This window comes from Panthera uncia (assembly GCF_023721935.1).
Source record: "Panthera uncia isolate 11264 chromosome C1 unlocalized genomic scaffold, Puncia_PCG_1.0 HiC_scaffold_3, whole genome shotgun sequence".
Lineage (NCBI taxonomy): Eukaryota > Metazoa > Chordata > Mammalia > Carnivora > Felidae > Panthera > Panthera uncia.
The window spans coordinates 1005147-1028695 of NW_026057584.1; the positions used below are offsets into that span (position 1 = coordinate 1005147).

The window sequence follows — 23549 nt, forward strand, 5'->3', positions numbered from 1 at the left end:
CCGCGGTCCGAAGGATGTTGTCGATAAAAAAAAAAAACAGAAGTTGTTTTTTTTTTCCAATTTTTTGTCGCTACCCCCCCCCCCCCCCCCCCCCCCCCCGCACCCCATCTGCTTTTATTAGGATCTGAATAAGGGCATATATTGTGACTGGATGACATTTCTCTAATGTTCCTTTCTGCTCTTGCAATTTTTGGTTGAAGAAACTGGGCCGCCTGGCTGTGACGCTCCTGTGGGAGTGTGTAACCTCCGCTCTCCCAGATCTCCCGCAAATCGGTCGTTCCCAGTGCTGTCCTGCCCGGCTCCTACCACCGCCTCTGCCCTGTGGGAGAGCTGTGCTGGCTTCTGTGGTGGCTCACGGCTGTAGCCCTCAGGCCTCCCAAGGACCAAGGCCGGAGGGCCGTCTGCTGCTCAGTCTGGCCCCTTGACTGGAGGCAGCAGAGAGGCGCACGCCACTCGGACCGGACCCAGCAGCGTAAGCACCGGCTGGCACCGGCTGAGTTCAGGTTCCTAACTGTGCCTGTTCCACAACAATCCACAACGGCCAGTTCAAAAGTATGTCGTTTACTATGGTTTGTCATTTACTAGAGTTTTTTTTTCACTTTTAGCAAAAACTCTGTAAGGAAAAAAATGTCTTTTCATTTTCTATTCTTAGCACAAATTTTAATTCTTCCCAGTAGAACTCAGACGTCTTGAACTCCTTTCAGAGTCATCCAAAACCTGAACTTCCTCCATGTCTGGATAAAAAAATCCATTCACAAATGAGCCGTGCAATCCGATCACCCTTTTTGACTTTGAACTTTTCTTTGCCAGAATTAAATCGTACAACAGCCACGTTTCCTCTATAATCTTCACCCGTGACGCCAGCTTCTACATCTATGAAGTGCTTCGCAGCTAAGCAAAATGGCGAGCTACCCTTCCACGGCACCCGGAAGCAAGAGTGTTTCCACAAGGGTTTTCTCCATAGGTGGTACTGTATAATCACGGGCATTGCAAAGATTGTAGGTCGTAGCCCGCAGCCCGCACAGACCCCTCGGTCAAAGTGGTGGCGTGCTCCGAGGGCAGGACGAAGCAGAGCCTCGCGGTGTCCTCCGCGGGCCGAGCCCGCTTGCTGGGGGAGATGGTGCGTATGTCACCTCAGCGCAGGGTGTGGCAGAGCAGAACGTGAGAAAAGACAGCAGCACAGGGGGCAAGTGGAGCCAGAGTCATTTGCTGTAACTTTCGAGGATATCAACCAACCTAGGAACGAAGTGAAAGGAGTTGGGCAAAACCAAGAGAAATAGCCAAACTACCCCTCAGCCCAAGGCAGCACAAATGCAGTGTCCATGAACTCAGGAAGCTGCAATGAAGGCAGGTGTCCAGGCCACCCAGTGTCCAAAGCAGGGCGCCAGGAGAGTCCAGGGCAGGTGCAGACAATGGAGTAGGGCCCGTGGGTGGAAACCGGGCCCGGGCTCTCCTCAGGACAGGTGCTCACACAGCATAAAATGCTTCTGTCTGTCCATCCAGCACATAGGGCAGGCCCCTCAAAACATCAGCTTCACCTCTGAAACAGTCGCCAGCCTAGAATGTTTTCCCAAATGTACCACGTATTGATCTTTTGAGGGAAAAAAAAAAAAAAAAAAAAAAGCTAGGGAAAATAAGTGAAAGGTAACAGTCGACAGGTTTGAATTTGTTTTATTTGAACTTAGCACTTAAACAAATACAAGTGGGAGTGAGTCCTGGTTTCTCTTAAGGACTTATAAAAATGTATATTCCCAGAGCGCTTCTGATCAACCAGTGGTCTGGAGGAAGGAACTCTGGATTTGACAAGCTGCGCTCAAGTCCAGCCCCTCTACTCTGTCACCACGAGCCCTTGGGCAGGCCAAGGGAGCAGGTCTCACCACCCAGGGAGAGAAGCCCCATGACAGGGCCCCACCGCCTCTCCGGTTCTCCACGAGCGCCAGGTGTTCAGACGCCGAGAGCAGGCGACGCTCCCACTCTCTTGGTCGTCTGTGACTCAGTTAAGACAGTAACGAAAGCTCTCATCCATCATTCCCGTGTACTTATTCCACCCACATCACTTCCAGAATATCGACTCTGGCATTCCAAAGTAAACGTGGCTGATACTTTCATGGTAATCTCCTTTTGCCTTAAAATTAGGTTGCCATAGTTACCAATCATCCTCACTGGCACAGAGCACCATGTTATTTTAAAAATTAGTCTCGTTTTCTTATAAATTTGTGTTTTCTTTTTATCATAAGGGTAGTACGTGACTATCAACACCTTAGAAGTCCACACATTGTATATAAATCTCGAAAACGCAGAAAGTACAAGACCCTCTCACACCTGCTGTTCGGAGACCCTCGACTGAAACTTGATGTGTTTTCTCTGTTAAGTATGTTAAAACTCACATATTACTAATATTTTTAACAATAAAATTTTAACGTGCATACTGTCTTGAAATTTGCTACTCTCACCTAATAACATACCTAGGACATCTTTCTGTCTGCTCCTATGCTCTGTCTCACTTCCTTTTTTCTTTTAATGCTTACGTAGTCTTGGGAGAGAGCGACAGGGTGCGAACAGGCGAGGGGCAGAGAGCAAGGGAGACACAGAATCCGAAGCAGGCTCCGGGCTCTGAGCTGTCAGCACAGAGCCCGACGCGGGGCTTGAACTCACGATCTGAGATCATACCAGAGCCGAAGTCAGACGCTCAACCGACTGAGCCACCCGGGCGCCCCTGTCTCACTTCTTTTCAATGTAAATCTATTTTCTAACCAAAGATCATGGTTGGTAGGGTGAAAGACCACCCATTATGGACTGAGAATTTACTTTTCTCATCTGTAAGTTAATTTTGTTGCTGTTAATCACTAAAACAATAGGAGGCTATGGAGCTAGTTTCCACCTAAGACAATTTTTCAAACATCTAGGTATCTTAGGAGTCAATCCTTGCCTGGAAGTATGGTGAAGCAGGACTCAAACGACTTCTCCAAAATACTAAGAGTGCTATTCTGAAATTAGTGTACGTTACTACGATAGGAAACAAAAGCGTCATCGGCCAAAATATTTATTTCACATCTCGCTTTCCGAATACACGGTTAATCACGCGATTTTCCGATCCTGCTCCAGATGTCACGCTAGCACCAGTAACATTAGTCATGTTTGCCTTCAGTGCAATTCCAAAGAGATGCATCCTGCCCGCGGATGCCGTCCACGAGTCAGCTCACTAAGGGAGTACCACAGAGGGCGCCCGCCCCCAGAGCACACGGCCACCAGCCCCCAGAGGGCCTCCGACGCTGCATCAGCGGAACGAGAGCTCGCCAAACGAACCCCCTCTTGCACAGCAGTCCTCCCGCCGCCCTTGCCTCCCCGACACCCACCGTGGGGTGGGTGTTGGGTGGATCGCGTGCAACACGGCCGCACCCACCCCGCCTCCCGCCCTTAGTGAATGAAAGGCTCTTAACTCGGCCTGGTACCTTCTGGGACTTCCTCCCCCTGCTCCTCTCCGTCCTTCAGGCTGTGCTCGCTGAGGTCTGCCACTATACCGCCGCTCTGCTTCTTCCCCTCTTCATCGCCAGACTCTTCAGACTCGACTCGCCTGTCAACTGAATGCACACACATCAGTAAGAATTCACAGCCACTTTATGTGACTTTCTGAAGAACACAGAATACACTGATATCCAGTTGTAACTCAAAAAGACTTCATTCAGAATCGTTCGTTGAATTCAGTTCAACCAACACCTGTATTCCATTTCTTGGGCGCCACCTGCAGCGCACAGAGGTGGGGACGACTTGAGTGGGGGAAGGCAGAGCAGGGAGGACACAGGGGTCCGAAGATGAGTAACATACTGTTCCTGCCCTCGAGAAGACTGAAGAATTACCAGGTGTTCTGAAGGCCCTGGGTCATCTGTGACCGAACGTACTGACAGCGACGCAATGAAGTACCTCCTGAGCGGCTCACTTTCAGCCTGGACATCCGTGTACAGGGGACCGTGTGACCCTCCCACCACATACCTTCATCCACGCTCCACTATCCATTTGGCCAAGAAAACCAGCCCCGTCACAGGCCCATGTTCTGAAAGAAATCAAGACTAACTCAAATCAGACTGTGGGCGGGGGGGGGGGGGGGGGGGGGGGGGGGGGGGGCTGTAATGACAAAGGAGAAGACAGCCAGTAGTGCCAACTGCCCCACATAGAGGTCACTGATGCCAAACACCAGCACACAGTGATACCAGCCGAGAGTTTTGAAAGGCTGGTAAATAAATATTTTTTGAATTAACGCATAAGGCAATGACTAAGTATAGCAGACTGATAAAAATTCTTTGGGGGGACTGTCACATCATTTTCCTTTCTCCAACATTTTCCATGACCTGTCTTGGAATCTGGAAGAGCTGAAACACTAATGAATTACTGGGAGTTATCAACCATACTGAAGGCATTTTCTTTCCTGCCTACGGCTTATCCACAGAGGGGTGTGCTCTTTGAGGACAGGAGTCCTACTTCCCCTTTCTGTCTCCTCCTGGGCCTAGGAAAACAGTACCCAGGAAAGGACTGCTGGATAAAACCAAGTCCTTACGAAACCCACCTCCCAAACCTCCAAATCCATTCCTTCTTCCCCACCCTGGCAACTGCCAGGCCTCCCGACTGGTCTCTCGGTGGCTTTTCTGGCTCTGTCGAATCCATTCTGCATTGCCAGAGAATCTGATTTGATTCTAAAATCCAAATCTGATCTTTGACTCCAAGTTTCTGGAATGTTTCTGGCTCCAGCTGAGATTTCAACTTGCCCTTAGAGACATAGCGTTGGCAGGCTCTTTCCTTTTCCAGCCTCACTCTCCTCATCTGTAGAAGGCTAGTTTAGGACCCATTTACCAGAGGCGCTGTCAGGGCTAAAGTTGAAAAGGCACAAAAGCAGCAGTCAGCATGTGTGTGACACGCAGTCAACACTAAGTAAACTAGTGATCACCAAGCACAGGGCACTCTGTGGTCATGGCGAAGGGAGAGCAAGTTCTACTGGGAGATGGGGTGGCGTGGCTGAGACCAGGGTGGCAGGGACCTAGCTAATGAAACCTGGGACTCTATCCTGAAGGCAGCAGAGGGTCTGGAGCATGGGACAGCAGATCAGAATATAAGGTGACTTTGGGACACTGGGAAATGGGGTGGTTCAAAGTCTTGGCAGAGGGAACGGAAGAGGTACTGAAGACTTAAGAGATATTAAGGATATAGAGTCACCAGAACTGATTAATTGGATGGCTGGGAGTGGGAGAGAGAGGATCACCTAGGTTTTGTATTTCCTTTCACCAAGACATGGAAACAGTTGAAGAGGAAGGAGTAGACTGGGACGCGGGGAGTCGAGGAGAGCAGACAGGAAGAGGCACTTTCTTGCTTAAAAGGATCCAAGACCCTTCACCAAGGTCCACCATGACCCTCTCTTGCCACCCTCCTCCAACAGGACTGTTATTCTTGGTCAAATTTTCTTCCAGGCAGACCGCATTCTTTTCACAGCTCTTTGCCTTTGTCTTTCTCTCTCCTGAAATGATCTTTGATCTTTCCCCAACCTGGTGATTTGTAGTTATCTGTCAAGGCTCAGCTCAGAGGTGGCTTTGGCTGGGCAGCCATCGCTCCAAACAGGCCAGCTCCTCTTCGCACCCCGCCTCCCTTCTTACCTAGTAGTTTACACATCAGACAGTAGCTGCTCTTCTGGAGCTCTGACCTCATCCCCACTTCCCCTCCAAACCAGCAGAGCCCAAAGCATATAAGCACTAGGAAAACATGACTGGCTCTCCAACTGCTGTGTGTATATAACTATATGCACACACAATATGCATGTGATTTTTTTCAACAAAGCTAAAGAGTTGAATTTAGTCTTTTTGGAACTAGAATAGTTTTTAAACCAGGCATCCCCTCTGCAGAACTCAACCTCTCGGCTCCTTGCCACCCGTTCCCCACAACACATTTGCTTAACAGAGGACTCTTCTCCACCTCCACCACGTTCACCTACGAGCCGACTGGGGCAGGTCCCATGGGGCCGTGCGCCTTACTTTTCCAGGTAGCTGCCCAAGGGACCGACCCCGTGGGCCAGGCTCAGAGAGAGGTTCGGTACGAGGCTCCCGCCAGCTGGTGGACGCCGGGGCTGTCGAACCACCGTGTCGTCAGTCCCCACCCACTCTACTGCGCCGCCGCTCTCCCCTCCCACCGGCCGTGGGTCCGGCGCCTCCTGGCCGCCAGCGCCTTCCTGACTGCCGCAGTCTCGGCCCGGGGTCCCGGGGTCCCGGGCCGCCCCTGCCCCGCGGAGCCGGCTGGCAGCTGTCAGGGCGCGCGGCGGGGCCCAGGCCACGGCTAGAGGCGGGAAGTCCCGTTTTTCTCAGGCAGGACCGGCGCGGGCCGCTGCCTCCCCGCCCGCGGGGCCCTTGGGCCGCCGCCCCACGAAGCCACTCACCCTCCATCATCTCCTGCGACTGTTGCTGGCCCGCGCCGCGTTCCGCCGCCATGTTGGCTGCTCTTCCCCTTTCCGGAATCTGTCGCCTCAGGCTCCTCAGCCAATCAGGGCTCCCGACTCAGTGCTGCTCAGCCAATGGAATCCCACCCCAGGTTTGAACCCCCGACGCGCCTGCGCAGCCTCCGCGCCTCATGGGAGTTGTAGTCCACTCGCGAGGCCATGCGGGCCTCAGCCCCAGGAGTAGCCAGCCTCACCTCCCAGGGACAGGTAATCTGAGAGCGCACCGGAGGCTTCTGGAGGCGAGGAGCGGGGAAGAAGACAGGGGCGGTCGGGGCCTCATGCACGGAGGCGTGGCTGCAGGCGAGCGGAGAGAAGAACCTGGGAAATGCTTGGGGCTCATCGAGGGTCTCTGCGTGGGGCTGCAAAGTGCGGGCCAGTCGAGGGCGTGCCGGCCCCTCCGGGGCTCAGAGGTTGCGTCTGTACAGTGGCCAATTTCGTCCCGATGTCGCCGCGCGGATTTAGTCCGTGTGAAGGGATGGCCTCCAGTTAACGCTCAGCGCAGGGCGCCCGCTCTCGTGCCGGAGTCGGAGCCGAGGCCAGGGGCCGGGGCCCGAGCACCGGGGGCCAGCTCCACCCGCAGGTGCGGGGACAGCCTCTCGGGGGTCCAGGACATCGACCCAGCCCACTGTGAGCCTCAGCCTCTGTCGGTCCCTCGGTCCCTCGGCCCCTCGGGCGTGCGTGGCCCGTGAGGGATCCCCCCCGCGCCCCCCACCTCCGAGGCCGCAGAGAGGCGAGCTGCGCACTGCTCACCCTTCCGGATTCGGAGACCCGAGGAAACGGTGTCGGTCAGACCCCGCGGGCCGAGGCGCCGTCTTTTTTGGTTCCTCCGAGGCGCCGTAAAGGCAGTCCGGTGCGTCCCTAGCAACCGTTAGCGCCCGCTTCCCCGCGCAAGCTCGCCGAGTCCCGCCCACAAACACTCGTGGTTGGCTCGTAGGGCCTGTCAATCGGCACGAGTCGTTCTGCGATTGGCCGGAGGGGCCGGAGGCGAGGATGCGCTCCTTCCCGGCGGGTGAAGCGAACTTGGCTGGGAGACCCTGGCAGGCCCCAGGTGAGATACCTGCACTGGAGAGATCCGGCCCGCGACCCGCTGGCTCCTGGCGCGGCCCGTGGACGAGCCGCACCCGAGCCCTGCGTCCCCTTCGCGTGGCTGCGGCTGGTGGTGGCCCGCTGCCGCCTTGCCGCCGTTTGCGGCGCGCTAGGGCCCTGGGACCCGGCCGGGGCCTAACCCCACCGGCGCGCTGTCCACCCCGGAGTTGGCCGCGAGTGTTTTGTTTACCTCGTGTTGCCTGTTCCCCCTTCTGGATGGCGAGTCCGGGAGAACAGGGGCCGCCTCCTGCTCTCGGCTGCTCTCCAGCGTCGAGAACGGTGCCTGCCAGCGGGTATTTGTGGCATGAACGCCCACTGCTTCCCCCATCTCCATTTGGGTGTCGCATACAAACCTGGCTTTATCCTGAACCTTGTCTTCACCGGCTTTTCTTCTCCCAGAGCATGGCAGCGGCCTGAGCGGGAAACTTGGGATGCCGTCTTGATGCCTTTCCTTCCGTGCTCATCACCCAGTGTATCTAGGTCAGTTCTGTGCCAAGTTTTGTCTGTGTGTTCCTGTCTCCATCTTTCTGCTACTGCTTTATTTTATTTATTTTATTTTTTTATTTTTTCACTTTACATATGCAACTTTATTTTTTTTCAATATATGAAATTTATTGTCAAATTGTTTTCCATACAACACCCAGTGCTCGTCCCAAAAGGTGCCCTCCTCGATACCCATCACCCACCCTCCCCTCCCTCCCACCCCCCATCAACCCTCAGTTTGTTCTCAGTTTTTAAGAGTCTCTTATGCTTTGGCTCTCTTCCACTCTAACCCCCCCCCTTCCTTCCCCTCCCCCATGGGTTTCTGTTAAGTTTCTCAGGATCCACATAAGAGTGAAAACATATGGTATCTGTCTTTCTCTGTATGGCTTATTTCACTTAGCATCACACTCTCCAGTTCCATCCACGTTGCTACAAAGGGCCATATTTCATTCTTTCTCATTGCCACGTAGTACTCCATTGTGTATATAAACCACAATTTCTGTATCCATTCGTCAGTTGATGGACATTTAGGCTCTTTCCACAATTTGGCTATTGTTGAGAGTGTTGCTATAAACATTGGGGTACAAGTGCCCCTATGCATCAGTACTCCTGTATCCCTTGGGTAAATTCCTAGCAGTGCTATTGCTGGGTCATAGGGTAGGTCTATTTTTAATTTTTTGAGGAAACTCCACACTGTTTTCCAAAGTGGCTGTACCAGTTTGCATTCCCACCAACAGTGAAAGAGGGTTCCTGTTTCTCCACATCCTCTCCAGCATCTATAGTCTCCTGATTTGTTCATTTTGGCCACTCTGACTGGCGTGAGGTGATATCTGAGTGTGGTTTTGATTTGTATTTCCGTGATGAGGAGCGACATTGAGCATCTTTTTGTGTGCCTGTTGGCCATCCGGATGTCTTCTTTAAAGAAGTGTTTATTCATGTTTTCTGCCCATTTCTTCACTGGGTTATTTGTTTTTCGGGTGTGGAGTTTGGTGAGCTCTTTATAGATTTTGGATACTAGCCCTTTGTCCGCTATGTCATTTGCAAATATCTTTTCCCATTCCGTTGGTTGCCTTTTAGTTTTGTTGGTTGTTTCCTTTGCTGTGCAGAAGCTTTTTATCTTCATAAGGTCCCAGTAGTTCATTTTTGCTTTTAATTCCCTTGCCTTTGGGGATGTGTCAAGTAAGAAATTGCTACGGCTGAGGTCAGAGAGGTCTTTTCCTGCTTTCTCCTCTAAGGTTTTGATGGTTTCCTGTCTCACATTCAGGTCCTTTATCCATTTTGAGTTTATTTTTGTGAATGGTGTGAGAAAGTGGTCTAGTTTCAACCTTCTGCATGTTGCTGTCCAGTTCTCCCAGCACCATTTGTTAAAGAGACTGTCTTTTTTCCATTGGATGTTCTTTCCTGCTTTGTCAAAGATTAGTTGGCCATACGTTTGTGGGTCTTAGTTCTGGGGTTTCTATTCTATTCCATTGGTCTATGTGTCTGTTTTTGTGCCAATACCATGCTGTCTTGATGATTACAGCTTTGTAGTAGAGGCTAAAGTCTGCGATTGTGATGCCTCCTGCTTTGGTCTTCTTCAAAATTACTTTGGCTATTCGGGGCCTTTTGTGGTTCCATATGAATTTTAGGATTGCTTGTTCTAGTTTTGAGAAGAATGCTGGTACAATTTTGATTGGGATTGCATTGAATGTGTAGATAGCTTTGGGTAGTATTGACATTTTGACAATATTTATTCTTCCAATCCATGAGCATGGAATGTTTTTCCATTTCTTTATATCTTCTTCAATTTCCTTCATAAGCTTTCTATAGTTTTCAGCATACAGATCTTTTACATCTTTGGTTAGATTTATCCCTAGGTATTTTATGCTTCTTGGTGCAATTGTGAATGGGATCAGTTTCTTTATTTGTCTTTCTGTTGCTTCATTATTAGTGTATGAGAATGCAACTGATTTCTGTACATTGATTTTGTATACTGCAACTTTGCTAAATTCATGTATCGGTTCTAGCAGACTTTTGGTGGAGTCTATCGGATTTTCCATGTATAATATCATGTCATCTGCAAAAAGTGAAAGCTTGATTTCATCTTTGCCAATTTTGATGCCTTTGATTTCCTTTTGTTGTCTGATTGCTGATGCTAGAACTTCCAACACTATGTTAAACAACAGCGGTGAGAGTGGACATCCCTGTCGTGTTCCTGATCTCAGGGAAAAAGCTCTCAGTTGTTCCCCATTGAGGATGATGTTAGCTGTGGGCTTTTCATAAATGGCTTTTATGATGTTTAAGTATGTTCCTTCTATCCCGACTTTATCGAGTGTTTTTATTAAGAAAGGTTGCTGAATTTTGTCAAATGCCTTTTCTGCATCGATTGACAGGATCATATTGTTCTTTTCTTTTATTAATGTGATGTATCACATTGATTGATTTGCTAATGTTGAACCAGCCCTGCATCCCAGGAATGAATCCCACTTGATCATGGTGAATAATTCTTTTTATATGCTGTTGAATTCGATTTGCTAGTATCTTATTGAGAATTTTTGCATCCATATTCATCAGGGATACTGGCCTGTAGTTCTCTTTTTTTAATGGGTCTCTGTCTGGTTTAGGAATCAAAGTAATACTGGCTTCATAGAATGAGTCTGGAAGTTTTCCTTCCCTTTCTATTTCTTGGAATAGCTTGAGAAGGATAGGTATTATCTCTGCTTTAAACGTCTGGTAGAACTCCCCTGGGAAGCCATGTGGTCCTGGACTCTTATTTGTTGGGAGATTTTTGATGACTGATTCAATTTCTTCGCTGGTTATGGGTCTGTTCAAGCTTTCTATTTCCTCCTAATTGAGTTTTGGAAGCATGTGGGTGTTTAGGAATTTGTCCATTTCTTCCAGGTTGTCTAGTTTGTTGGCATATAATTTTTCATAGTATTCCGTGATAATTGCTTGTATCTCTAAGGGATTGGTTGTAATAATTCCATTTTCATTCATGATTTTATCTATTTGGGTCATCTCCCTTTTCTTTTTGAGAAGCCTGGCTAGAGGTTTGTCAATTTTGTTTATTTTTTCAAAACACCAACTCTTGATTTCGTTGATCTGCTCTACATTTTTTTTAGATTCTATATTGTTTATTTCTGCTTTGATCTTTATTATTTCTCTTCTTCTGCTGGGTTTGGGCTGTCTTTGCTGTTCTGCTTTTATTTCCTTTAGGTGTGCTGTTAGATTTTGTATTGGGGTTTTTCTTGTTTCTTGAGATAGGCCTGGATTGCAATGTATTTTCCTCTCAGGACTGCCTTCGCTGCATCCCAAAACGTTTGGATTGTTGTATTTTCATTTTCGTTTGTTTCCATATATTTTTTAATTTCTTCTGTAATTGCCTGGTTGACCCACTCATTGTTTAGTAGGGTGTTCTTTAACCTCCATGCTTTTGGAGGTTTTCCAGACATTTTCCTGTGGTTGATTTCAAGCTTCATAGCATTGTGGTCTGAAAGTATGCATGGTATGATTTCAATTCTCGTATACTTATGAAGGGCTGTTTTGTGACCCAGTATGTGATCTATCTTGGAGAATGTTCCATGTGCACTCGAGAAGAAAGTATATTCTGTTGCTTTGGGATGAAGAGTTCTAAGTATATCTGTCAAGTCCATCTGATCCAATGTGTCATTCACGGCCCTTGTTTCTTTATTGACCGTGTGTCTAGATGATCTATCCATTTCTGTAAGTGGAGTGTTAAAATCCCCTGCAATTACCACATTCTTATCAATAAGATTGCTTATGTTTGTGAGTAATTGTTTTATATATTTGGGGGCTCCTGTATTCTTTCTGCCACTGCTTTAATGTAAGACCTTGTATTTCTTGCCTGTATTTCTTGCCTCCCCACCATCCCCCACCTCCTTTGTTCCTGGAGTGATGTTTGTAAACTGCCAATCTGGTCCTGTTACTCCCAAGTGTAGACAATCTTTGGTAAGAAGTCCAGACTGCTTGGGCAGGCTTAGGAAGCCCTGGGAGTTATGCCTGACTTTTCCAGGCCATCTCCACCTACTTTCCTGTGTCCCACACTCCCCAGGGTACTGTGGGAATCTTTGTCTTAAGGTGCCTCTGTCTGCCTGGAAGGCTTCTTCATCCCAGTTTTCAGTGCTCAGCTCTGCTGGTGCCTCCTCCAGGAAGCCTTTATTGCCCTTTCAGGTCTGGGAAGTGCCTTTTGCTTCCCCCTCCCTGCCTCATCGCAGCAGCTGTCACCCTAGATATTCTTTAGGACGCCTCCAGGGGAGAGACACAGATGGTCTTGGAAAGGCTCTGAGTAGTTTTTGGCCCCACACCTGAAGTCCAGAGGCAGGAGGATTTTAGGGGGGGTTTATCCAGTGGCTCAAAATGGCGTCCTTGGCATCCTCTGCTTTGCTCTCCATCATGTTGGCTTCTCCCTGAGGCCGGTTCTGCACCTGGTTGTACAGCAGGGGTGGGACCAGTTGGAGCTGTTTGCTTCCTAGCCTGTGTTCTAGTGGGAGAAAGATGGTTGTTTCCAAAGGTTCACCCGTAAGAGCAAAGGGTACTTTCCCAGAAGCTCCCTGCAAATCTCTTCTTGCTTCTGTTTGGTCTCGGGGGTCCGGGGTGGAGGGGGGCACTCATGCCTTCTGAAATCAAAACTAGCAACAGCACTGGAATTACTCTTAGACACCGTCAGGTGCTCTCTGGTTCAACTTCCTGTATCTTCTGCTCAGAGCAGGTACAGAGGAAAAAGCAAAACCCAGAAAAACGATCCTGAAAACATAGGGCTGGACTTGCAGGTGTTTCTGGTTGGCATTTGAGTTAAACCTGTGAAAACAGGAGCGTTTGAAGGTTGATGAAGCCAGGTCATGTGCTCTCAGAGGACGGCATCTCTACGTTAGAATTATTACGTTTTGCTGATGTAGTCGGTGTACAATTGTCATGATTATGCTTATAAAATTAAACCTTTTGTTATAGGTTTATTGGCCATTAGGGCTTCCTCTTCTTGTTGAATGAAATCCTTGTTTTCATTTTTCTATAGAACGGGTGTGTCTTTTAGAATTTCGTAAATTTTTAAAAAATGTTTATTTTTGAGAGGGGAGGAGGGGCAGAGAGAGAGGGAGACACAGAATCTGAAGCAGGCTCTGAGCTGTCAACCCAGAGCCGGACTTGGGACTCGAACTCACGAACCATGAGATCATGGCCTGAGCCGAAGTCGGACGCTTAATTGACTGAGCCACCCAGGTGCCCTAGAATTTTTTAAATTTTAAATGATTGACCTTTTAAACTATACTGGATATTTTCTGGTGATATATGTGTGGCAAATATCTTCTCCCAACCTGTGGTTTATTTCTATCATTTGGTTTGTGTGTGTGTGTGTGTGTGTGTGTGTGTGTGTGTCTATATGTGTGTGTATGTATGTGAACAGGTGTTCTCAACTTTAATGCTAAATTTTCAATCTTATGTTGCAGGTAGAGCTTTTTGTGTCTTGTTGAAGAAAACTCTCCTTGCCCAAAACTTACAGACCGTCTTTCTAATTGTCTTCTAAAAGCCTAGTGTTTTGACTTTGACAAGTTAAGTCTTTCACATCCTGGACACCGCTTTGCACATTTGGCGTGTGGCCAGCTCTGCTGTGACCGTCCTGGTCTGGAGGTGGAGCCACTTCGGCCTCCCCTGTGCTGGTGGCTGGGTTCTTCCAGCCACGGGCCCTCCCGCAGGCACGGGTCTGGGACAAGGGTCCGGGGCTCGGGCCGGCGCAGGCCTGCGGCTGGGCACCCGCCTGCTCCTTTGATGGGTTTGGTTATTCCTGCCCAGACACACCCGCCCGGTGAGCACAGCTTCCTGTCGATCTTTCACACCTGGCAGGCCCAGTTGCCCCCTCAGGGGTGTGGACCTGTACATTTATTTCTTTGTTATTGAAGCTCACTCGCTCTTACCTCTTCTGATGCTTCTTCCTCTCCATTCTCCCTCCAGTTAGATCATCTCAGCCTGAATCTCTTAACTTCTCTCTCATGATTTTATGTCCTTGCATTCTGGGTTATTTATTCACATAGATCTTCCAATCCTTGGATTTTCTTTTCAGCTGTGACTACCTACCTGTCTTACTCATCCAATGACATTAAAAATTAACTTTATTGAGATAGTTTACAGACAATAAAACGTGCTGATGTTAAGTACATAGTTCAGGAATGTCGGGAGGCTTACCCAACCTCACAGTCACAGCCACGGTTGAGTCTGAGGGCCTTTCCGTCACCCTCAGAATCCCCTTTGTGCTGAGTCCCTCCCTGCCCTTCCCACCCCTGGCCCCCCACAGCCCCTGCTTGGCCTGCTGCCCCTACCGGTGGGGCCTGTCTGTGCTAGTGCCTGGTGCTTGTGTATGGTAGCTCCTTAAGGGCTTCACTTGCGTTTCCCTGGTAACTAATGATGGTGAATGTTTTTCTCATGTGCTTCTTTGTGATTCACGTGCCTCCCTTGGTGAAGTGTCCATTGAAAACCTGCATCCTCCACCCTCTTTAAAAATAATCAGGTTATTAGTTTTATGAATCCTTAGGATTTTCTATGTATGTTCTCATGTCCTCTGTGAATCGAGACAGCTTTATGCTCTGCTTTCCAGTATCTGTGCCTTTTATTTCTTTTTCTGCCATTGTGTCCTGGCTATGACCTCCAGGACAGCGCCGGAGAAGAGGCTAGAATGGACGTTTTTACCCTGCTCCTGACCTTAGAAGGCAAGCATATCGCTAGCTATGGGTTCTTCATGTATGCTCTGGATCAGGTAGAGGACATTCTCACCTCCTAACTGTTGAGTGTTTTTTCCCATAAAGGGGTGTTAGATTTTGTCAAATGCTTTTTCAACATCTGTTGATATGATATGATTGTGTGATTTTTCTTCCTTTTTTTTTTTCCCTTTTTTAGCCTGTTGATATGATGAATTACACGGACTGATTTCCAAATGTTAAACTGGCCTTTTGTTCCTGTGATAAACGCCGCCTGATTGTCACGTATTCTCCTTTCTACCTATTGCCTGGTGGATTTGCTAACACTTTGTTGAGGATTTTTGCATCTTTGTTCACAAGAGTTTTTGGTCTGTGGTTTCCTTTCCTTTTCTTTTTTTTTTTTTTTTTTAATATTTATTTATTTTAGAGAGAGAGAGAGAGAGCGCGAGTACACACAGGCCAGGGAGGGACAGAGAGAGAAGTAGACACAGAATCCAAAGCAGGCTGCAGGCTCTGAGCTGTCAGCACAGAGCCCCACATGGGGCTCGAACCCATGGACCGTGAGATCATGACCTGAGCCAAAGTCAGACACTCACCCGACTGAACCACTCAGGTGTCCCTGTGGTTTCTTTTCTATCGATGTTTTTGTCCAGTTTTGGTATCAGGGTAATGCTGCTCTCAAACACTGGGCTGGATGTGCTCCACTGGTTTTTAATTTCTGGAGGAGTTTGTATAGTATTGTTATTTCCTTCTTAAACGTTTGATAGAATTCACCAGTGAAGCCATCTGGGCTTAGAGATCTTTGTGGGAAAGTTTTTAAATTACATCTTCATTTGTATAATGCTGAAATCGATTCTTTCAGTATGTAGTTATTTCTGAGAAACTCTTGTTCTCACTTTTTGACTCACAGCTTTTACGTTTTAAACATATACCTGGGTACTTCTAACATCTGATGTTCTTGTGGGTCTGGATCTGTTTGATTGTTCTGTAGACTCTCACCAAAGGTACCTGTTTCCCTGTCTTTTTTGTTGGAAGAGAATGTATTTGCTTGTTCTTGATCTCGGAAGCAATCAGGAAGATTGCTTTTGCCAGGGCCCAGGCTCCTGAGCTAGGGCCACACTGTCCCTTGTTGGGGCCCCGGCGTCTCTTCGGGGAGCCCCTGCCTCATTAGGGTGACCTGCTTACAGCTCTGTACAGCTCATGTGCATCTTTCAAAGGTCGTGTCTTTCTGGGTAGCTCCGAGATGCCGCAGCACCAGCATTCTTAATGAGCTCTAGCTGGTCTGGGATACAGGGCCCGCTCAAGTTACCCAGGCCACTGTATGCTTCATCTTTTTTTTTTCCCTAGAGCTTTTATGTTTTGTTTTTAAATTCACCTGGAACTAGTTTTTGTACATGGCAAGTCATAGAGGTGCCACTTTGCCCCTAATTACGCCAACTCCCAAACTGACAGCTCACGGCTATTAGGCATTTCTAATTCGCGGTAGCAGCTGAGACCCTTGGGTTGTCACAAGCGTGCTGAGAGTTGTGCATTATCGTTGCTCACATTGTGCACAGAAGGGGCTGATGCTGGCAGGCCAGGGGGCTGGGCCGGGGAGCAGCGTTCACCCCCCACCGATCTTCACCGGGTGCCGACATCAATCACAACATCAGTCTGTTTGTGAAATTGATTGTTTTGTCGTCTTTTTTGTTCCTCTGCTGTCCCGACCTCCATTTCTGTGGCTCGCTGGCATGTTTTGATGTCAGCAGCCTTCCATGCTGGTGGTAGGAGGGCCTTCAGTTTTCTGTCTGTCTAGGGGGCCCCTGCCCCACCGTGCTCAGGAGCTGGCAGCTGAGGTGAGCATTGGCCGGGCCCTAACACCTGAGGGGCCTGGAACGTGAACATACTGGAGATGCCATGCTGTTACCACTGTATGCAAAATTACAGATTGGGCTCAAAGCCGTTAACTATGAAAGTCACTGCCCTCCTCTCCTGGTGGTGAATCTTCATGAAGGCCTTCAAGCCAGAATAGAACGGGTGGGCGGGGCCTCCTTGGAGTTTGGAGCTGCAATGTGGTGGTGGGGGGGGCAACTGCCTTCCCTTTCCATAGCAGGTCCGTCCTGTGGGGCACCCCCGCCTGCTTATTGAAGCCTGGTCTTCCTTGGAAAGGAAGCCCCTCAGCCAGTCCTTGGGCCTGTGTGTGCCCATGAGGGAGCAGTGGTGGGGGCAGAGGCCCACGAGGGTCTTGGAAGCAGATTCCACATACCCTGGCCTGGACCTCCAGACAGTGGTTCTGCAAGATGTCACCATTGGAGGAAATGGTGAAGGACGCAGGAGATTTTTCTGTATTTGCTTTCCTTACAACTGCTTGCAAGTATTTAAAAATAAGAAGTTAACAACACAAATGTCTGGCGCCAGGCCCATCTCCAGACTCTGTATGTTGGCTTTGCGTTGCTATTTTGTTGGAAGCCCCATGGATGATTCTGGGTGTGGCTGGTCAGATGCAGTGGATTTGGGGAAAGCTGGGGCCACCCAGAGCCTCACATGCTGGCAGGTGCTCCTGTCGTCGGGGACGCCCTTGGCCTGGGGCCATCTGTAGTCGGTGTGCCGCTGCAGCCTGGGCCTTCCTTGGAGGTCCCTCCTGCCCTGCTCTGCTCTCTCCTCATTTTCTTCTTTCTTTCCCATCTCTTCCCCCGCGTTCTCCCAAAGGACTTCTTTTAGCAGGACTTCGGTCCTTCTGGGCTCACGTTGTAAGCTGGGGGAGGCCGTGGGGCTGAGCTGCTCTCAGCCTCGCGGGGGGATCAGTTGCCTCTTGCTTCTTGTGCTGCAGATGCTGATGGCCTTCGCTTTGTTTTCCAGTTGTTCTCCTGGCCTGCCAGCTCCCCGATGGAGGGCGGAGGCCCCGCCGAGAGCCCTGCCGTGCGGACCACCTCCAAGCCCCGCAGGTCCTCGTCCTCGGCGCACAGACACCTGAGCAGAAGGAATGGGCTGGCGAAGCTGTGCCAGAGCAGGATGGCCCTCTCCGGTACCCGCCCCTTCTGGGCATCGTGGGTGGCGGTGTTGAAAACGCAGGCGAGGGGGCGCTCTGGGCTCTGGCCACTCTCTCTTCTTGCTGAGAGGACGCGCTCTGTGTGCGGGCGGCGGTGCTGGCTGAAGCCTCTCCTGCGCCGCCGTGATTCTTAGGCATGAGCCTGTCCTGTGGAGTGTGTGTGAGCGCGACCCTGGGCTGGGCTGCCTTGCAAGTAAGATACAGTTTTGCGGCTTTAGTTCGGTAAATATTTACCAGCTGCTGGGCTGCAGGCTCATGCTTTCTTCCCAGGTACAGACGAGTAACACGGGCTTGAGGGCAGCTAGCTTTCCAGTGCAGAAGATGGTGCCCGGTGTGGTGGGGGGAGGGGGCAGGAGGTCGAGGCACCTGCTACCCGCTCGCTCATGTTTCCCCAAGTTAACTGGTGCCTCCAGAGCCCAGACACCCCCGAGGGGCTCGTTGTCGGAGGGGGCGCTTTGGGAGACAGAGGTGCCTGCCTGCAGCCCGGGGCTAGGACACGGGGAGTCTGTTAGGATTGTAGAAGGGCTGGAGCCCGGGGGGCTAGGACACAGGGAGTCTGTTAGGATTGTAGAAGGGCTGGAGCCCAGGGGGCTAGGACACGGGGAGTCTGTTAGGTTGATAGAAGGGCTGGTGCTGGAGGAAAGGTGGAGGTGAGGAACAGTCCCACGGAGGAGGAGGGTGGGAGCCCAAGAAGAGGGCTCACATGCTGGCCTGGAGGCACAGGGTGGGGCTGTTCAGAGGGGAGGAGAGGCTAGGTCCTCCAGGTGAGGGCTGGAGGTTCTGTGGGGTGGGCTGGGCAGGTCTGTGAGGCAGGCAGGTAGCCGCCCTCGCCCTCGGCCTTGGGAGGGAGCATGGGTGGGTGTCTGCTTGGGGAGCAGGGGGCGGAGCTGGGGCCACAGCACCTGTCTGGTGCTGTAAGGAGATCAGGCCGGGCCTGGGGCAGCCTGGAAGAGGAGGGCCGAGGCTCTGGGCCGTGCAGTTTCCAGGCTCCTAGAATGGTCTGGGGTGGGCCCATGAGCTAAGGAGGGGAAAGGGGGGAAGACTTGTCTTTGCCTGGTTTTTGAGCTGTTTGAAGGATGGAGCTGACATTTACTGAGATGGGAAAGGAGAGGCAGGGCAGGGGTGTAAGCAGGGGCCTCGCAGCACATTCCTAGGTGAAGTGTATTTAAAGCCACCAAGGAGTGGCTGGGACGGAGCGGAGGCGGTGAGCTTGATCCCCAGGGTTCCAGGGTGATGAGAGCTCAGGCAGGTGGAGGGGGGAGGGAGCTCTGCCAAGGGCAGAGGTTTAAGAGCTGGGGAGCTGCCCCCTGGCCCAGGGCTGCTGATGGTGGGGGTGGGTGAGCCCTGAGAACTGGCCACGGGGTTGAGCATCTTGGGAGCCACTGGACCTGTTACCGGGAGGGGGTTTTCTGGAGGGGTCGTGAGTGAACCTGACCCATGAATGAGGGAGGGAGGAAGGGGCCGGGACAGCCAGGCAGCTCTTGGATTTGGGAGACTTTCTGGGATCGAGGGCCGTTAGGACAGACCCAGGGGGGCACCACTTGGGGGGCTGGGTGGAAAGGGACCTCAGAGTGTGTTTACACAGAATCGCTGAGGCTGGGCCTGCTCCCCATAGGTGCGACTCCGCATGGCTAGACACACCCGGGTGTTGTTCTGTTGGGCTCTGGGGACGTTTGAGACGCACCCTGGGGTGCAAACCAGCCCTTGGAGCCTTTGGCAGGAACTGAGAGCAGGGGCTGTGTGTAGCGGTGTGTTTGAGGAGTGCGCTCCTGGCAGGTCTAAGGCTTCCTTTCCTTCTCTTTCCAGAAGGCAGATGGAGTTCCTACTGTCTGTCCTCGCTGGCTGCCCAGAATATGTGCGCGAGCAAGCCGCACTGCCTGGCCGCACCGGAGCGGTCGGATGCGGCCGGGTCCCTGGGGGGCGCGTCCTGCTGTTCCCTGCTGCGGGGCTTGTCTTCGGGGCGGTCCACGCCCCTGCTCCCGGCCCCCGTGTCCAACCCGAACAAGGCTGTTTTCACCGTGGACGCCAAGACCACAGAGGTATTTGCTTCGGTTTGTGACCCTGCCATGAGCGTGTAGCCCGTGTGTTCAACCCGTGGCCTCAAACAGAGGCGTTTGCGTTAAGTGCGATCAGAAAAGCGTTGGGTTTCACCTGTGTAGTTGCAGGAGCGACATAAACAAGACTCAACCACACCAAACAGTCCTCTCACCAAGGTGGAGACCCCAGGGAGGGGGCGAGGCGCGCGCTCGTGCTGTCTAAGGCACTGGCAGCCCGAGAGTGAGAACGCATTCCCAGCGTGAGAGCAGAGCGCTCAGGGGCACAGAGAACTGAAATTGTTCGGTGGGCAGGAGTATGGCTTAAGTCCCCACACGTCCACGTAGTCTTGATGACGTGAGGCGCCTGGTCGTGGCGCTGCCATTTCTTGTGTCCCCCTCTGTGGCCAAGGCCCCCGAGGACCCAAGGCGTCACTGCTGTGAACCGCCAGGGCAGGACACTGGGAGGAGGACGCTGGACCATGCCGCCTCGTCTGCTGTTCCCGGGGGGTTAGAGGTGCCGCCGGTGACGCTCGTGCCCTCTCCTCTCCGTGACCCCCAGATCCTGGTCGCCAACGACAAGGCTTGCCAGCTCCTGGGGTACAGCAGCCATGACCTGATCGGCCAGAAGCTCACGCAATTCTTCCTGAAGCCAGATTCCGACGTGGTGAAGGCCCTCAGCGAAGAGCATGTGGAGGCTGACGGCCACGCCGCCGTTGTGTTTGGCACGGTGGTGAGTGCCCGGCGTGTGCCGCCGGGGCCGTGCAAACACGGCCGGTCACCGGCCACCGCGGCCGCTGTCCCCCCGTCGGTGCTGGTGCGGGGGACAGCTGGGCTGGCGTGAGGGCGGTACCACCTGATGGGGGAGGAGGCCAGTCAGGGGTTTGCGGGCCTGCAGCATGCGGCGCGGACGCTCTCATCTCAGGGTCCCCACCCCTAAATCTCCAGCTCTGTGTGTCGGTGTTCGTTGGCGGGGCTGGCAAGGTTTCCCGGGGGCTTCGGTCCTCCCCGTGTGGCGCATCAGCTGGCAGTTGACGGGCTGAACTGCATGTTAGATGCTGAGCCCTTGCCCCGGGCACCGCGGGGAGTGAGATGTGGTCCGCTACTTCTGAAAGGCCACCTGGCTGTCATGAAGAAAAAGTTGGCATGTTCACCACGCATTGGTGTCTGTTTCCTCGAGAAGTTACGGATGTTGTTTCCCCTGCGGTGTTGAACGAAGCTGCCAAAAACCCTTCTCTTCCCATAGAACGTTGGCTCAGAGACTGTTAGGTTAAGTGTCCGAAACCTTGTTTATACTTTGGTTCGTTTCCGAGATGTGGGGCAGGTGAGCAGAGGCCGCAGACGTCCACGGGCCTGGGGTCCAGGGAGGGCCAGGTGCAGGCCCGTCTGTCCCCACAGGTGGACATCGTGAGCCGCAGTGGGGAGAAGGTTCCAGTTTCTGTGTGGATGAAGAAGGTGAAGCGGGAACGTAGCCTCTGCTGTGTGGTCATGCTGGAGCCCGTGGAGCGCGTCTCGGCCTGGGTCGCTTTCCAGAGCGATGTGAGTGTGCCCGCGGCGTCTCAGCTGCGCGTAACTTGACCCTGTGGCGCTGCTCCCGGAGCTCGGGCTCACCTTGTGGCCTGCTGTGTGCCTTTGGGGCCTGTGGGAGGCCCCGCTGCACCCCCACTGTGTGCACTTGGGCAAGGAATCCAATCTCCCTGTGCTTCAGTTTCCTCGTGTACTACTGGGATATGATCAGAACCACTCACAGGACTGTTTCCGCACCGTGTGGGGTACACAGCCCTGGGCTGCGAGCTGTGGGTGTGGTTTGTGCCGGCTTCTGCGGAACATCTCGAGAGGTCAGGAATTTGGGCCTCAGGAGTGTTTGTGCGCGCCTCGCACACTTCTGCCGCGCACGGTGCGAACTTTCAAGCTCGAGACTTGGTGTTTGGTGGAGCTTGAAGCTGAGGTGCCAGGAGTTTTATCCTAAGGCTTAAAAATGCTGGTATTTCCTCCTAGGGAACCATAACGTCGTGCGACAGTCTCTTCCCTCTCCTGTACGGGTACGCGTCCGGGGAGGAGGTGCTCGGGCAGCACATGGCAGACCTCATCCCTTCTGTGCAGCTGCCTCCGCCCGGCGAGCTCGTCCCACAGGTAGGAAGGACCCCGGGGACCTCTGGCCGCCGCAGGGAGTCTGTCTATCCAGTGACTGGTGACCGTTCATCTCCCAGACTGGAATCCGTGACCTGGCCACACAGGCTGGGACCTGTGCTCGATGGCACCCGTTCCCCTGTTGCTCTCTGGGCTCAGAAGCCTTGACCCGGTCAGGGCCCGTGTGGCTCTCCAACTGACTGCCCTGTCCCCTCGGTCCTCTCCCTGGAGCCTGGGGTGGGGAACGCCCGCTGCCTCTCTTTACTGACAGGTCTAGGGTCTTGAGGGACAGGGAGAACGGGCTGATGGCAGGTGTCCCCTCAAGGCAGGATGGCAGTCAGATGGGGGAGGGCCGGCAGCTTTGGGGTCAGTGGCGGTCTGGGGTCGGGGGGAGGTTCTGATGCCGACCGAATCCTCCCAGTTCCCAGGAGCCCCGTTTCCTACTAGTGTGCAGCCTCCACACCAGTGACCCACACTACAGTGAGTTCACCTCACGTCACACCCCAGTGACCTGCAGGATCAGACTGGACGGTTGATTTTTGCCTAAAGTCACCTCTGCCGCTGTAAGAAATCAGAGATGGTTTCGGGCCACCCATAGGCACTCACTGGTTCTCTGGCTGGCCTCAGGCCAAGAACCCCCTGAGCAGTCATCGGCTATTTTTCAGCTTTCCAGCTCAATGGGAACCCCCTGCCCCCATCCCTAGTCCTTATTGTCTCTGTGTCCTCTCCCCTGCCCCAAGGCCGGGGGGTGGGGGGCGCCTGTTGGCCCAGCCCCGCTGGGAGCTCGCGTGTCAGCACCTGCTCAGTCTGAACGCAGGCACGCATCCAAGAGAAGTATGTTCTAGAAGGCACGTTTGTAATAGCCTCGAACTAGAGTCCCCGACTCCCCGGCAGCGAGTGGAGACAGGTGCTGCACCCCTCATTCCTTGTGGGGCCCCCTGGGACCTGGCGCCTGGCCTACGGCCTTGGCACAGGGAGCCTGGCGTGTGGAGTCCCGACCCTGTTGAGGGTGCAGTGCCGCTGAGTGAAGCTCCCCTCCTGCGTTCAGGGCGGTGCCCACAACATGGGCCCCTTCACATCTTCTGTCTCCCAGGTGGCCCCTCAAAGGGGTGGGTGGGATAGGGCGAGGGGTGGGCACAAAAGCCTGGGCCTCATCTTGAAACCTGAAAGGGCGCACACTCTCAAAGCCCCTGGTGAGGATGCTGCCTTGGTCGAGGTTTACTTGAAACTGGATACATTCCAAGTCTTCAAGAAGGGAAACGTAAAGCAAGGATGTGCTCTCGTGGGTGATGGAGGTGCCGACGAGGCAGATGGGGCGTGGCCACCCAGTAGTCAGCAACAGCAGGGAGCCACTGCCCCTCAGGCCGAAGGATGGGGGACGGAGTGAGGGGTGGGGCCGCCCGCAGAGGGGGCACCCTGGGGATACTGGCGGTCCGAGGTGGAGAGCGGGGAGGAACGCTGGCCCTCCCTCCCAGACGCCAGCCCTCGCGCGTCTCGGCTGCCCTGGTGTCTGCTGCCCTCGGGCCTTTCTGGAGTGGTGAGCGGCTGCCGTGCTGGGGTGCCCTCGCCCCCGGTCACAGCTCCTGGCCAGCTTCCGCTTTCCCTGGGGCAAAGGCGGGGTGCGGGGAGCTCAG

The 23549-nt window shown here is 52.6% G+C and overlaps 2 protein-coding genes and 1 pseudogene across 6 annotated transcripts in view; 1 reads left to right on the plus strand and 2 right to left on the minus strand.

Moving 5' to 3' along the window:
* The window catches only part of PPP1R7 (protein phosphatase 1 regulatory subunit 7), a 30234-nt gene extending 23578 nt beyond the window's left edge, over positions 1 to 6656 (minus strand). For 2 of the 3 annotated variants that reach the window (XM_049614526.1, XM_049614528.1), the window contains exons 1-2: positions 6413 to 6656; positions 3441 to 3581 (exon numbers count right to left, since the gene is read on the minus strand). In XM_049614526.1, the coding sequence (XP_049470483.1) occupies positions 3441 to 3581; positions 6413 to 6464 (193 nt within the window). In that variant the 5' untranslated portion in view covers positions 6465 to 6656. The remainder of the gene's footprint in view (positions 1 to 3440; positions 3582 to 6412) is intronic. The other variant, XM_049614527.1, reaches the window with a different exon arrangement.
* Positions 130 to 2157, minus strand: LOC125911733 (deoxyuridine 5'-triphosphate nucleotidohydrolase, mitochondrial-like; annotated as a pseudogene).
* PASK (PAS domain containing serine/threonine kinase) overlaps positions 6595 to 23549 on the plus strand; it is a 40683-nt gene continuing 23728 nt past the window's right edge. For 2 of the 3 annotated variants that reach the window (XR_007454223.1, XM_049614524.1), the window contains exons 1-7: positions 7308 to 7520; positions 7958 to 8038; positions 17563 to 17728; positions 19559 to 19791; positions 20348 to 20518; positions 21184 to 21324; positions 21784 to 21918. Coding sequence is in view for 2 of the 3 variants with exons in the window: in XM_049614524.1 (XP_049470481.1) it covers positions 17590 to 17728; positions 19559 to 19791; positions 20348 to 20518; positions 21184 to 21324; positions 21784 to 21918 (819 nt within the window). In the remaining variant the exon portion in view is untranslated. Of the gene's footprint in view, positions 6680 to 7307; positions 7521 to 7957; positions 8039 to 17562; positions 17729 to 19558; positions 19792 to 20347; positions 20519 to 21183; positions 21325 to 21783; positions 21919 to 23549 lie in introns of those variants that run through there. The other variant, XM_049614525.1, reaches the window with a different exon arrangement.